This window comes from Anomaloglossus baeobatrachus, chromosome 8 (genome assembly GCF_048569485.1).
Source record: "Anomaloglossus baeobatrachus isolate aAnoBae1 chromosome 8, aAnoBae1.hap1, whole genome shotgun sequence".
NCBI classification, from domain to species: domain Eukaryota; kingdom Metazoa; phylum Chordata; class Amphibia; order Anura; family Aromobatidae; genus Anomaloglossus; species Anomaloglossus baeobatrachus.
In genome coordinates, this window is record NC_134360.1 from 176,461,036 (window position 1) to 176,476,568 (window position 15,533).

Consider the following 15,533-nt stretch of genomic DNA (forward strand, 5'->3'; position numbering starts at 1 on the left):
GAAGCTTGAGATCCAGGATGGGCCGGAATGTACCGTCCTTTTTGGGGACTAGGAAGAGATTTGAGTAGAAACCTCTGAACCGTTCCCGGGCGGGAACCGGTACAATTACTCCGTTGGCCTGCAAGGATGCCACGGCCTGTGAGAAGGCGGCGGCCTTGGAGCAGGGGGGAGTTGAGAGAAAAAATCTGTTTGGCGGACTGGAAGAGAATTCTATCCTGTAGCCGTGGGAGATGATATCTCTCACCCACTGATCGGAGACGTGTTGAAACCAAGCGTCGCCAAAGTGGGAGAGCCTGCCACCGACTAAGGACGTTGCTGGGGCGGGCAGATAGTCACGAGGAGGCTGCCTTAGTGGCAGCACCTCCTGCGGTCTTCTGTGGACGCGCTTTTGGGCGCCAGTTGGATTTCTGGTCCTTGGCTGAGTTAGTGGACGAGGCCGAGGGCTTAGAGGACGACCAGTTGGAGGAACGAAAGGAGCGAAACCTCGACTGATCCCTACCCTGGGCAGGTTTCCTGGCTTTGGTTTGTGGCATGGAAGTACTCTTCCCGCCAGTAGCTTCCTTAATAATTTCATCCAGCTGTTCTCCGAACAGCCGGGACCCAGCAAAAGGGAGACCAGCAAGGTACTTCTTTGAAGAAGCATCTGCCTTCCACTCTCGAAGCCACAAGATCCTGCGGATAGCGAGGGAATTAGCCGAAGCCACCGCAGTGCGGTGAGAAGCCTCCAGCATGGCAGACATGGCATAGGATGAAAAAGCTGAAGCTTGGGAAGTCAAGGCAACAATTTCGGGCATAGATTCCCTGGTGAGGGAATGCATCTCCTCCAGAGAAGCAGAGATGGCTTTGAGAGCCCACACTGCTGCAAAAGTCGGGGAAAAGGAGGCCCCCGCCGCTTCATACACGGATTTGGCCAGAAGGTCAATCTGGCGGTCAGTGGAATCCTTAAGGGAGGTGCCAACAGCCACCGACAACGGTCCGGGCTGAGAGCCTAGACACCGGGGGGTCTACCTTTGGGGACTGAGCCCACTCCTTGACCACCTCAGGTGGAAAGGGAAAACGATCAGAACCACGCTTTGGGAAGCGTTTGTCAGGACAGGCCCTGGGCTTGGACACAGCGGCCTGAAAACTGGAGTGGTTAAAGAACACACTCTTTGCCCTCTTAGGCGAGGTAAACTGGTGCTTTTCTGCCAGAGAGGGTTGCTCCTCTGATACTGGCGGATTGCGATCCAGTACAGAGTTAATGGAAGCAATCAAGTCACTAAAATCTGAGTCACTTTCGGACAGATCAATGGGGTACATGGAGTTAGCCTCCGAGCCCCCTGTAAAGGCATCCTCCTCATCTTGCGAGTCCGCTCTTGAATCAGAGCCGCGGGAGGAGGAGGGAGAGGGAACCCTACGTCTCTTCTCAGGAGGACGGGGTCTGGGACCTGATGATGAATTCTCTGTGAGCTCCGGTCCTGAGAGAGTCCTAGCAGCAGAGGCACCCTGTGAGGGGGGCTGATGCATATTCAGCAAAGTCCTGGACAGAAGTCCCATGGACTCAGCAAAAGACTGGGAGATAGACCTAGAAAAGGATTCTACCCAAGTCGGGGGTTCAGCCACAGGAGCAGGAGCAGCCTGAGAGACCACTGGGGGTGGGACTCCAGGCTGTGGCACCGCCAAGTTAGAGCAGGCATCACAATGTGGATAGGTGCTCGGTTCAGGCAGCAGGAGCTTACATGCAGCGCATACAGAGTAAAGCTTTGGAGCCTTGCTCCTCGTGTGAGACATGCTGCTGGAGTGGGGGCTCTGCCAGAATGAACCCCAGAGAGTATATACAGAGGTCCACAACCAGAGCCGGTTGTGGCTTACCAGACCGCTGTGCTGTGCAGAGCGGTGTTGTGTGCCCTCCAGATCCCGAAGCCCGGACCCCCAAACACAGCACCTCAGCAGGGATGCAGAACGCAGATCAGCGCTGAGTGAACTCTGAGAAAATGGCCGCCGGTGCGAGGAGAGGGGGCGGGACTTGCATGAAGAGCGGGATCTGGAGGGCCATAGAGACCTACAGGGGAGGAGACACGCACAGCAGTGGGGAGTGTCCCTCCCTTGTGCAGAACGGCCGCCGGGAGGAGCCGCGCTGTCCCTCTGCATGAGTGACATGCGAGGGCAGTGAAACGAAACTAGGCCTCCGGCGAAGCCGGGGCCTAAATTTGAGCGGCGAGGCCGACGCGCAGGCACCATCGGCGCGGTTCTCGGGCGATAGCTAGAGAACCCGCCGGAAATGTCAGTAAATACAGCAAGCACACTCTCCTTAAACAATAAAGCACAGGGACCCCCAAATATAAACGCCTCAGGTACTTAGCTGCTGACACGCAGGGCCAGGTCCCCGGGGATGAGTGCTCCGGTCCAACAGGGTCCTGAAGGGCTGCGGATGGAGACCGGTCTCCTGCCAGGCATGGAGACCGTGCTGGCTCCCACTTCAATCCAGAGCCCAGGAGGGATGGTGAAGGAGCACGGCATGTAAGGCTCCAGCCTAGGAAATCAACCTTACAACACCGCCGACACAGTGGGGTGAGAAGGGACATGCCGGGGGTCCAGACGTGGACCCGCAGTTCTTCAAACTCATTCCAAAAGGAAAAAATCATATGAGAATGCATGTGTGGATGTATGCCTCCTGAACACAAAGCGATAAACTGGCTGGGTCTGCTCACCAGGGGGTGTATAAGCTCAGAGGGAGGAGCTACACTTTTAAGTGTAGTATTTTGTGTGTCCTCCGGAGGCAGAAGCTAAACACCCATGGTCTGGGTCTCCCAAAGGAACGATAAAGAAATGAAGGGAATTTTGTTACTTACCGTAAATTCCTTTTCTTCTAGCTCTTATTGGGAGACCCAGACGATTGGGGTATAGCTACTGCCCTCTGGAGGCCACACAAAGCACTACATTAAAAGTGCAAGGCCCCTCCCCCTCTGGCTATACCCCCCCCGTGGTATCACGGGTTCTCCAGTTTTAGTGCCAAAGCAAGAAGGAGGAAGCCAATAACTGGTTTAAACAAATTAACTCCGAATAACATCGGAGAACTGAAAAACCGTTCAACATGAACAACATGTGTACCCGCAAACAACAAAAAAACATCCCGAAGGACAACAGGGCGGGTGCTGGGTCTCCCAATAAGAGCTAGAAGAAAAGGAATTTACGGTAAGTAACAAAATTCCCTTCTTCTTCAGCGCTCTATTGGGAGACCCAGACGATTGGGACGTCCAAAAGCTGTCCCTGGGTGGGTAAAGAAATACCTCATGTTAGAGCTGCAAAACAGCCCTCCCCTACGGGGGTGTCACTGCCGCCTGCAGGACTCTTCTACCTAAGCTGGCATCCGCCGAAGCATAGGTATGCACCTGATAATGCTTGGTGAAAGTGTGCAGACTGGACCAGGTAGCTGCCTGGCACACCTGTTGAGCCGAAGCCTGGTGACGTAATGCCCAGGACGCACCCACGGCTCTGGTTGAGTGGGCTTTTAGCCCTGAAGGAACCGGAAGCCCCGCAGAGCGGTAGGCCTCTAGAATTGGTTCTTTGATCCATCGAGCCAGGGTGGCTTTAGAAGCCTGCAACCCCTTGCGCGGACCAGCGACAAGGACAAAAAGTGCATCGGCACGGCGTATGGGCGCCGTGCGGGAAATGTAGATTCTGAGTGCTCTCACCAGATCTAGCAAACGTAAGTCCTTTTCATACCGGTGAACCGGATGAGGACAAAAAGAAGGCAAGGAAATATCCTGATTAAGATGAAAAGAGGATACGACCTTAGGGAGAAACTCCGGAATGGGGCGCAGCACAACCTTGTCCTGGTGGAACACCAGGAAGGGAGCCTTGGATGACAGAGCTGCCAGCTCAGACACTCGCCGAAGCGATGTGATCGCAACAAGAAACGCCACTTTCTGCGACAGCCGAGAAAAGGAAACTTCCTTCAGAGGCTCGAAGGGCGGCTTCTGGAGAGCAACTAGTACCCTGTTCAGATCCCATGGATCTAACGGTCGCTTGTACGGGGGCACAATATGACAGACCCCCTGCAGGAACGTGCGCACCTTAGACAGACGTGCTAGACGCTTCTGAAAAAACACGGATAGTGCCGAAACTTGCCCTTTAAGGGAGCTGAGCGACAAGCCCTTTTCTAACCCCGATTGCAGGAAGGAAAGAAACTTGGGTAATGCAAATGGCCAGGGAGACACTCCCTGAGCCGAGCACCAGGATAAGAAAATCTTCCACGTTCTGTGGTAGATCTTAGCAGAATTCGACTTTCTAGCTTGTCTCATTGTGGCAACGACTCCTTGAGATAATCCTGCAGATGCTAGGATCCAGGACTCAATGGCCACACAGTCAGGTTCAGGGCCACAGAATTCTGATGGAAAAACGGCCCTTGGGACAGTAAGTCTGGTCGGTCTGGCAGTGACCACGGTCGACCGATCGTGAGATGCCACAGATCCGGATACCACGACCTCCTCGGCCAGTTTGGAGCGACGAGTATGATGCGGCTGCACTCGGATCTGATCTTGCGTAGCACTCTGGGCAAGAGCGCCAGAGGCGGAAACACGTAAGGGAGCTGAAACTGCGACCAATCTTGAACCAAGGCGTCTGCCGCCAGAGCTCTTTGATCGCGCGACCTCGCCATGAATGCCGGGACCTTGTTGTTGTGCCGGGATGCCATTAGGTCGACGTCCGGCACTCCCCAGCGGCGACAGATTTCCTGAAACACGTCCGGGTGAAGGGACCATTCCCCTGCGTCCATGCCCTGGCGACTGAGGAAGTCTGCTTCCCAGTTTTCTACGCCTGGGATGTGAACCGCGGATATGGTGGATGCTCTGTCCTCCACCCACATTAGAATGCGCCGGACTTCTTGGAAGGCTTGCCGACTGCGCGTCCCTCCTTGGTGGTTGATGTATGCCACCGCTGTGGAGTTGTCCGATTGGATTCGGATCTGCTTTCCTTCCAGCCACTGCTGGAAGGCTAGTAGGGCAAGATACACTGCTCTGATCTCCAGAACATTGATCTGAAGGGTGGACTCCTGCGGAGTCCACGTCCCCTGAGCCCTGTGGTGGAGAAACACTGCTCCCCACCCTGACAGACTCGCATCTGTCGTGACTACTGCCCAGGATGGGGGCAGGAAGGATCTTCCCTGAGATAACGAGGTGGGAAGGAGCCACCATTGTAGAGAGTCCTTGGCCGTCTGGGAAAGCGAGACTTTCCTGTCCAGGGACGTTGACTTCCCGTCCCATTGGCGGAGAATGTCCCATTGAAGTGGGCGCAGATGAAACTGCGCAAAGGGAACTGCTTCCATGGCTGCCACCATCTTCCCTAGGAAATGCATGAGGCGCCGCAAGGGATGCAACTGGCCCTGCAGGAGAGATTGCACCCCTGTCTGTAGTGACCGCTGCTTGTTCAGCGGCAGCTTCACTATCGCTGCTAGAGTATGAAACTCCATGCCAAGATACGTTAGTGACTGAGTCGGTGATAGGATCGACTTTGGAAAGTTGATGATCCATCCGAAAGACTGTAGAGTCTCCAGCGTAGCATTCAGGCTGTGCTGACATGCCTCCTGAGAGGGAGCTTTGACCAATAAGTCGTCTAGGTAAGGGATCACCGAGTGTCCCTGAGAGTGCAAGACTGCTACCACCGCCGCCATGACCTTGGTGAAGACCCGTGGGGCTGTCGCCAGACCAAATGGAAGAGCTACGAACTGAAAATGGTCGTCTCCTATCACAAAACGTAGAAAACGTTGATGTTCTGTAGCAATTGGCACGTGGAGATAAGCATCTTTGATGTCTATTGAGGCAAGGAAGTCTCCTCTGGACATTGAGGCAATGACAGAACGCAGGGTTTCCATCCGGAACTTCCTGGCGTGCACATGTTTGTTGAGCCGTTTTAGGTCCAGAACAGGACGGAACGAGCCGTCCTTTTTTGGAACCACAAAGAGATTGGAGTAAAACCCTTGCCCTTGTTCCTGAGGAGGGACTGGGATCACCACTCCTTCCGCTTTTAGGGAATCCACCGCCTGCAGCAGAGCATCTGCTCGGTCTGGATGTGGGGAGGTTCTGAAGAACCGAGCTGGAGGACGAGAATTGAACTCGATTCTGTACCCGCGAGACAAAATGTCCGTCACCCACCGGTCTTTGACCTGTGACGTCCAAATGCCGGAAAAGCGGGAGAGCCTGCCCCCGACCGGCGATGCGGAGGGAGGGGGCTGGAAGTCATGAGGTAGCCGCTTTGGAAGCGGTACCTCCATTTGCTTTCTTGGGGCGTGTGTGAGTCCGCCACGAATCTGAGTTTCTTTGCGTCCTCTGAGTCCCCTTGGCCGAGGTAAATGGTGTCTTGCCCGAACCTCGAAAGGACTGAAACCTCTGCTGCCACTTTTTCTGCTGAGGTTTGGATGTTCTGGGTTGTGGTAAAGAGGAGTCTTTACCCTTGGACTGCTTAATGATGTCAGCCAATGGCTCGCCAAACAGTCTCTCTCTAGACAAAGGCAAACTGGTTAAACATTTTTTGGAACCAGCATCTGCTTTCCAGTCCTTTAACCACAAGGCTCTGCGCAAAACTACCGAATTGGCGGACGCCATTGAGGTGCGACTGGTAGATTCTAGGACCGCATTGATAGCGTAAGACGCAAACGCCGACATCTGCGTGGTAAGGTGCGCCACTTGCGGCACTGCTGGATGCATGATAGCATCCACTTTTGCTAAGCCAGCTGAAATAGCCTGGAGTGCCCATACGGCTGCGAATGCCGGAGCAAACGGCGCGCCGATGGCTTCATAGACAGATTTTAACCAAAGGTCCATCTGTCTGTCATTGGCATCTTTAAGTGAAGCGCCATCCTCCACTGCAACTATGGATCTAGCTGCAAGTTTGGAAATCGGGGGGTCTACTTTTGGACACTGTGTCCAGCGCTTGACCACCTCAGGGGGGAAAGGGAAACGCGTATCTTTAGATCGTTTAGAGAAACGCCTTTCTGGGTGAGTGTCGTGCTTCTGGATTGATTCTCTGAAGTCAGAGTGATCTAACAAAGCACTCAATTTACGCTTGGGATAAAGGAAACGAAACTTCTCCTGCTCCGCAGCCGCCTCTTCTGCTGAAGGGGCTGGGGGAGAAATATCCAACAGCCTATTGATGGCTGAGATAAGGTCGTTTACCATGGCATCCCCATCAGGGGTATCCAGGTTGAGAGGGGTTCCAGGAGTGGATTCCTGATCACTCTCATCAGACACATCACAGGGAGACTGATTGCGCTGAGACCCTGAGCAGTGTGAAGACGTCGAGGGTCTTTCCCAGCGAGCTCGCTTAGGGTGGCTGGGGCTATCATCTGAGTCATAAACCTCGGCCTGTGAAGCCGGGGACCCCCCTGTGGGCTGGATACATTCCAAGTAAGGGGGACCTGAGGACAGAGGCCTCGCCGTGCCCAAAGACTGAGCCCCATGCATAGATTGCAAGGTTTCAAGGATTTTTGCCATAGACACAGACATATTATCTGCAAAAACTGCAAAGTCTGTCCCTGTCACCGGGGCAGAACCTACAAGCGTCTCAGCCTGGGTCGCTACCTCTCCTGACTCCGGCTGGCGAAGCAGCACCGGGTCGGAGCATTGCACACAATGGGGGTCATCGGAGCCTGCTGGTAGATTAGCCCCACATGCAGCACACGCAGTATACACAGCCCTTTTTGCCTTGGCCGCCTTGCGTTTTGAGGATGACATGTTGCTGCTTCCACAGAGCGATCTGGGATATGCAGCCAGAAGCGACCTCACAGTGCAAGAAATACAATATCTATATATCTGTACACAGTACACCGATACACAGTGAGGCACTAGAGGGACCAGCACAGAAAAATCGCTTACCGCCCGCTTAAAAAAGCGGGTGTGTGGTCGCCAGATAGCCCCTAGTCCAGGTCTCCCAGAGCCTTGCGTCCTTCCTCCAGCCAGGCATGCATGTAATGGCTGCCGGCGTCTCGAGAGAGGAAGGGGGGCGGGCCCTGGGCGTTCCTGGCCCAGAGCGGGAAGCCTGCTTCCCTCTGTGCCAAGTGAGAGGGCTGGAGCATGTAAATCAGGCTCCAGCCCTCGTCGCTGCTAGCGAACAGCGTCTCTCCCCTACCCTGATTGACAGGGTGGGGGCGGGAACGAATCGGAGGTGCCGGCGTCCTAGGCCCAAAAAGCCGGGGACTAAATTTATAACCGCCGCCGCCGTAAAAGCGCGGACGGCGGATCCCCGGCGCACCACAAGTCACAGCAGCGCCGCCCGGTCCAGAGGGGGTCGGCGCTGCGTTCCCATACACGAAAGGTCCCCCAGTAATCTGTAGGGACACCAACTCCAACGTTGCGGTCCCCGGCGCACTACAACACCCAGCCAGCCCGGAGTGTGTCTGTGCCTGCCGGGGACACAGAGTACCTGTATGATGCAGGGCCCTGTCCCTGATGGTACTCCTGCTCCGTCTCCATCAGGTTCTAATGGGTCTGTGGATGGAGCCCGGCGTCAGAGCTGAGAGGCCGGCAGGATCCCACTTCCACAGAGCCCTACAAGGGGATGTGGAAGGAAAAACAGCATGTCAGGCTCCAGCCCTGTACCAGCAATAGGTACCTCAACCTAACAACACCATCCAGGGGTGAGAAGGGAGCATGCTGGGAACACTATATGTGTCCTCTTTTCTTCCATCCGAAATAGTCAGCAGCTACTGCTGACTAAAATCTGTGGAGCTATGCATGGAATGTCTGACCTCCTTCGCACACAAAGCTAAAACTGGAGAACCCGTGATACCACGGGGGGGGTATAGCCAGAGGGGGAGGGGCCTTGCACTTTTAATGTAGTGCTTTGTGTGGCCTCCAGAGGGCAGTAGCTATACCCCAATCGTCTGGGTCTCCCAATAGAGCGCTGAAGAAATATGTATATACATACATATGAGTGTGCATATGTATGTATGAGTGTATATGCGTATGTGTGTATATACTGTAATTATATATATATATTTCTGTTTTTGACTTTTTTGTATGAATGAGTATGTATCTGTGTACATGTGTATGCCTTTGTGTTTATGTATTCGTGCTAGTCTGTGCATGTGCCTGTCTGTATTCTGTGTGCATTTATGTGCCTACGTTTGTGTGTCAACATACATATACACCACATACACTCCACATACACACACACCACACAGTGTGTGCAGGCTTGTGCCTGTGTCTACATATGTGTTCGTGTCTTTGCATGTGTTTGCCCTTCTGCATATCTACATATGTTTGTCTGTATCCATGTGCGTGCAAGTGACTGGCTGCGTTCTTCTGCGTGTCTGTGTGCGTGCGTCTGTTTGCATGATTATGTATGTGTATGTCTGCGTTCATGTGCGTGTCTATGTGAATATGTGCATGTGTGTCTACGTGCACCTGTCTGCATGTATGTAAATTCTTCTGCATGTGTGCATATCTGTGTTCCTGCCTATGTGTATGTGTGCCTGTTTGTGTGTGTGTCAGCATGTCTGTACATTTGTCTGTGTCTACGTATATAAGCGTATATGTGTGTGTATGTGCGCATTTCTGTGTCTGCATATGCGTGTCTGTGTGCATGCGTGTGTGTTTACGTATGTATGTGTGCTTGTCTGCGTAAGTGTTCATGTCTTTGTGCATTTGAATGCATGTGTCTGTGTGCCTGTCTGCATGCATTTGTCTGTCTTTGTATCTCTGTCTATGTATGTAAGGGTGTGTGTGCATGTATGTGTGTCTACATATGTTTGCATGTCAGTGCATCTTCAGATGTGTGTGCATGTCTGCATGCATGTGTCAGTGTGTGCCTGTCTGCATGTATATGCATGTATGTGGGTCTAGATTGCATCTTTAAACATCGCTGTTATGCGCCGCTCTCTGATGTCATCGCATGGCCTCGGATGGGTGGGGTGGCCATTTGACCACACGGGATATGAAGCCACAGGGTGAAGGGGGGAGAGCAGGGAGATGAGAAGAATCTTTTTGTTCTTCCCTCTGTGAATGGACAGAGTAGTGGATGCAAGAGCCCAGGATGGGGCAGTTTAGGGGCCTGGGATGGAGGAACATAGGAGGCCAGGATGGGAGACATTATTAAATATAGGGGGCCAGGAAGGTAGACATTATTAAATAAAGGGGGCTAGGATTGGAGACATTATTAAATACAGGGTGGACAGGATGGGGGGCATAATTACTATATGGGGCCAGAGTGAGGAACATACATTATTGGTTTATGATGGCAAATAGTTATTGATTATTACTGTAGGGGCAAATTAGGGGACATTATTACTGATGAAATATAGTTTATTTTTTAGGATACTATCTTCCATGGTGGGGACAAAAGTCTGACGTGGTGTTGAAATTGGGGAAAAAGTGTGGAATGTTCCTTGGGAGTGATCAGCTATAGGTGACCATGTGTTATTTTCTGCAGAGGCATGTTCTGGCGGAAGAAGTGATGGCGGTCAGCACTAGATTGAGAGGAAAAGCGAAGGTCAACAACGTCAGCTAGAGACGTCACTGGTAAGTCAGTGTATTACATGTATATACACACACACACACACACACACACACACACACTATATACAGAACTCCTGTGTATAATGTCACAGGTGATCACTGTATTAGCTGTATACTATATACAGAATTCCTGTGTATATGTCACCGGTGATCACTGTATTACCTGTACACTATACACATACACTATATACAGAGCTTCTGTGTATAATGTCACTGGTGATCACTGTATTACCTGTACACTGACACTATATACAGAGCTCCTGTGTATAATGGCACTGATGGTAATATTAGTGTGTTATTAGTATTGTGGTTTTTATTCATTATCATTATTATAGTATTATTCAGTCAGTATGTGGTCTGGTCATGGCATGTTGGTATTTGACCTTGTATGTGGTTGTATTCGGTCACTGTCGTGTTAATATGTGGTCTGGTCACGATATAGTGGTATTTCTCTTATGTATGTGGTATTATTTGGTCACCATGTGGTTTAGTCACAGTGTGGCGGTATTTCTCCCTTGCATGTCGTATTATTCGGTCACTATGTGGTCTGGTCATAGTGTTGAACTATTTCTCTCTTTGTATGTGGTTGTATTCGGTCACTATGTGGTGGTAATATGTTGTCTGGTCACAGTGTTTCGGTATTTCTCCCTTGTATGTGGTATTATTGGTCTTCATATAGCGGTATAGTGGATTGTGTTGTGTATGAAGGTCACTTTTTCTCTCTGATATCAATATGGGAAAGATTCTTTATTTCCAATATAGATTAAATACTTGGATGTTTAACCCCTCCCTGCCCTGTGATTATTACACTGAAACACATATGCACTTACAGAGGTTGTCTGGTAAAAACAAGTAATCGCCTATTCAGTTTACTATATGTAGGACTATCTGAGACCCATTATTCTCTTCTAAAGCCCCGTGCACATGTTGAGTATTTGGTCAGTATTTTACCTCAGCATTTGTAGCCAAAACCAGGAGTGGTAAAATGAGAAAAAAAAAGTATAATAGAAAAACAGGCACCACTCCTGCATTTATCACCCACTCCTAGATTTGGATACAAATACTGATGTAAGAAACTGACCGTGTTTGGGGGGCACTTTTGTTGCAATCATACTTTATGGCTGCAATGAAAAGGGAATCTAGGGGCTTCAATAATAGGAAAATTACTTGGTAAGGGCTGTAAAGTTGTGAACTATGCTCTTCTGTGTCCCAGCTGAAAATTTTTATTTATTATTAAATATTTTTTTTGGGGGGGGGGGGGGGCCCAATTAGAAATTCTGCTATGGGACCCCATGATTTCTATGTACACCCCTGCCTGGGCTCTTATACGCACCATGTTAATATGCTGTATATAAGAGCCCACTGGTGGTTGCCGCAGGTTATAGGGCAAAAACCGGTGACAGGATCCCTTTAAGTTACACAGAATTAGACTAGGGGGATCCTAACATGGACATGTAAGTGATGCTCGTAGTATAAGAGGCGCTGTTTCTTGAAAAATCCATCCATGTTTTTGTTGTCTCATCTCATGTACAACATATAGAAAGCAGATTTTTGTTTTATAGAGGACACTTGATACCCAGAGACGTCAGCGTGTAAAACAGGTAATTATAGGACATTCAGCAGCTAAGCTCGCAGCAGCAAAGTGCCCAGGCTCCGGACAGAAGCAGCGGTCGTTCTCCCTTTTTATTCTAGATGTGTGGGGAACACAATACATTTTTCTTGGCATGTGCTGGCTCCCTAAAATTATACTGCATGTAACAAGCAGCACATTCACAGCAATGTCCATCATTGTCAGTGCGGCTCGACGCTTCATGAAAGACCATCAATTTACTAGAGGTAGAGAAAATCTGCTCCTGTTACAGCTATAGGCAGCCAAGCGGTCCTGACAATGAGCAGCAGCCGAAAACCGGGATAGCAGGACGTCTTATAGCGACACGCAAAGCCTCCTCATAGAAAATGGAATTAAAGGGGTGTTCAGATCTACAGAATATATGACATAAGAAATCAGTATGAGGGTGCACGACTGGGGCTCCCGATGATCACTAGAATGGGAGCGTTTTGTAGTCGGGGTCTTCCTTGGCTACATCCAGAGGAACGAGTCGAGCAGCTGGACGTGTATGACCGCACAGATCTGTTTAGTCCTGCTGGATGTTCCTCAATCGGGAGAGAAAAGGAAACGCAAATCCCAAAAAGTGGGAGACTTAGCAAACCAGTGCCTCTTCTATTCTGTAAAGGGCCAATTCTTCTTGGTTCTTATAGGCAACTGCTCTGCCTTATTTCTTTATTAGCTTATATTAGGTATCTCCTATTTTATATACCGTATTTTTCAAAATTATAAGATGCACTTTTCCTCCCAAAAATTTGGGAGGAAAATGAGGTGTGCATCTTAAAATCCGAATGTAGCTTATTGGGAGGTGGAGAATGGGCGCTGTGCTGGCGGCAGGTGTACCAGATGCTCTGTCGGAGGTGCGGGCTTCAAAAAATGGCGCCGGAGTTGGCGTGTGCGCAGATGGAGCTCTCGGCTCAAAATATCATTTGTGCACGCGCCACCTCCAACTCACTTTTTTTTTTTTTAAAGCCCGCACTGCCAGCAGAGAATCTAAGACACCCACTGCACATCCACATCCCACTGCGCATCCACATAGCCAGCGGAGCCCCCATCACTGCCAACACAGCCCCCACCACAGAGCCTACAGCAACGCCCTAATCCAGCTCCACCCCTGCCTCATGTAACGAGGCTCCACCCACAGCTGCTTACCCCTTCCGGTAAGACACCAGCGGAGTATAAGACGGACCCCCCTCCCCCCCCCCCTTTTTTTTTTAAACCTTTTTCTTCTCTAAATTTGGGGCACGTCGTATAAAACAAAAAAAAATACATTACATTTCTACAGAAGAGCCGCAGAGTCCCTCGGCGGCCCGCAGAGCCCGGTTGCTGTGTATTTTTGGCATTCTTGTGCAAATAAGGTGGAGAACACATATGACAAGAGAATGTCAAATATAGACTCCCAATCTCCTTACTCTTGGGCAGTCCCATCACAGGAGTCACCACCCTGCTTTCCCCAGAGACGCAGCCATACTGTGCAGAAACCGGACCATTTAATCATGATGTGGAGCACATCACTCACTTGTAGCAGAGCCGAGCAAATTCTTTGATGATTTGTCATCCCGTGTGTTGTAATCCAGAGGATAATCTGAAAGTCAAAGTGAGAGTTACATACATATTTGTGGTACATGTGATGTAGAGACGCAATATTACAACTGAAGGCAAGTAGTAGCAAACTCCATCTCTCGTGGATGTGATACGATTGTCAAACTTTTCCTTAAAATTATATTGGTGCGCTCGATCGAGAGGAGAGTGAGACACATGGAGGGTACATTACAAATAAGTGTAAGAAATAATGGTGCTAAACTTATTTAGAATAGAAATAAATATTTCTGAGAAGTTAAACTACCTTCATCTTCATCATAGATATCTGGGCGTTCTGAGTGATACTGAGAGTCAACTTCTTCATACTCCTCCACCATGCTGGTGCCGAAAACCCTGAGAAACAAAAGGACCAAGATCTATTAATCTGCTGTATCTTATCCTAAGCAAATAACACAAACAGAAGAACATATAGACCTGAATAGAATATATATATACACACACACACACACACACACACTTGATGGCTTAAAAGGGAACCTACAATGTCCAGAGACTTCCTTTACCTGCAGATATAGGGTTAATTATTAGGTAAAGGGCATTAAAATAATGCCTGAAAATCTTACTGGAAGAGTGGCTATAGGGAGAAAATGAACTTAAATCCTCCCCGATCACAACACATATACATACATACATACATATATATACACACATATATATATATACATACATACATACATATATACACATACATATATATACATATATACATATACATATACATATACATATATATATATATATTTCATGATGAACTGGACAAACTATGTAGAGCAGTTAAAGTGGTTGTCCACTTCTTGGACAAGCTCTGCTCCCCTCTTATGTTTTCCCCCAACAAAGTACCACCACCTATACTCTCCTCCGGTCCCAGCACTGTGAGCAGTGTCAGCACTGGTCCTCTGGGGGAAAGGATGTCAATTGAGCCCTGCAGGCAATCAACACTGGCTTCACTATCCATTCCTTCACGTGACTGAAGACATCTGGAGAAAGTGAAGAATATACAAACATGCACAGACCATTGACATCATTAGCTGGGGCGGTTCCGATCTCTGCACGTTTGGTATTCTCACAACGAGTTCTGTTGCTGGCTTGTTACTGCTGACCTCAGCCGGGAACAGAGTGCACTGTCATTGTGTACATCCCACCATGACAGCGTGCAAGAAAAGAGCAGCCTCTAAAATGAGTGTCGCTGATGACTCTGTTTTCGGGAAGGGCATAGGCTGCAGCAGTGATCACAGATTCAAGTATATTAGAAAACAGTTTAGATTAAAGCACTAAATACATAGGGATTTAGCAGGAAAGTTACCTTGGAGTTAAACACGTTAGAGGAAAATACTTTGGATGCTAATATCTATTCAATGTAGCGGTGAATTAAAAACAAAAACCAACATTGTATATCCAGTTTAACATGAAAAATTTGGTGAAATGTTTTATTTGTTCAGTTCAGGTCTTTCACATTACCTTATAAGACTTAACGGGCAAAAATGTTCCGATCCAAAATGTGATATAAGCTCCACCTAGAACAGTACAAAAAGTCCCATCAAACCATATGCTCAATACAAGGTGTGGATGATCAGCACACTGAAATTAATGGCACCTAGAAACAAATCTGGGTTGGCTCTAGTGATCAGACATTGTATATAGGCCATGCATTCACCGCTGTGCACACAACATTCAGACGACAGTGCTAACCTTTATGTACTTGATGAACATCTGACGCAACAAGGAACGCAGAAAAGAGAAAGAAAAACAAGAGTCAGTACAGAAACAGTACATGCCACAAGCCATATCATCTAAGGATCAGCATCACATCGAGATCATGAGAAGGACAAGCCAGA

General features: G+C 49.4%; 1 protein-coding gene across 4 annotated transcripts in view; it reads right to left on the minus strand.

Moving 5' to 3' along the window:
* Positions 1 to 15,533, minus strand: part of SUCO (SUN domain containing ossification factor) — a 155,998-nt gene that overhangs the window by 66,067 nt on the left and 74,398 nt on the right. For 3 of the 4 annotated variants that reach the window (XM_075322228.1, XM_075322229.1, XM_075322226.1), the window contains 4 exons: positions 15,388 to 15,408; positions 15,157 to 15,212; positions 13,943 to 14,031; positions 13,616 to 13,681 (listed from right to left, as the gene is read on the minus strand). In XM_075322228.1, the coding sequence (XP_075178343.1) occupies positions 13,616 to 13,681; positions 13,943 to 14,031; positions 15,157 to 15,212; positions 15,388 to 15,408 (232 nt within the window). The remainder of the gene's footprint in view (positions 1 to 13,615; positions 13,682 to 13,942; positions 14,032 to 15,156; positions 15,213 to 15,387; positions 15,409 to 15,533) is intronic. The other variant, XM_075322227.1, reaches the window with a different exon arrangement.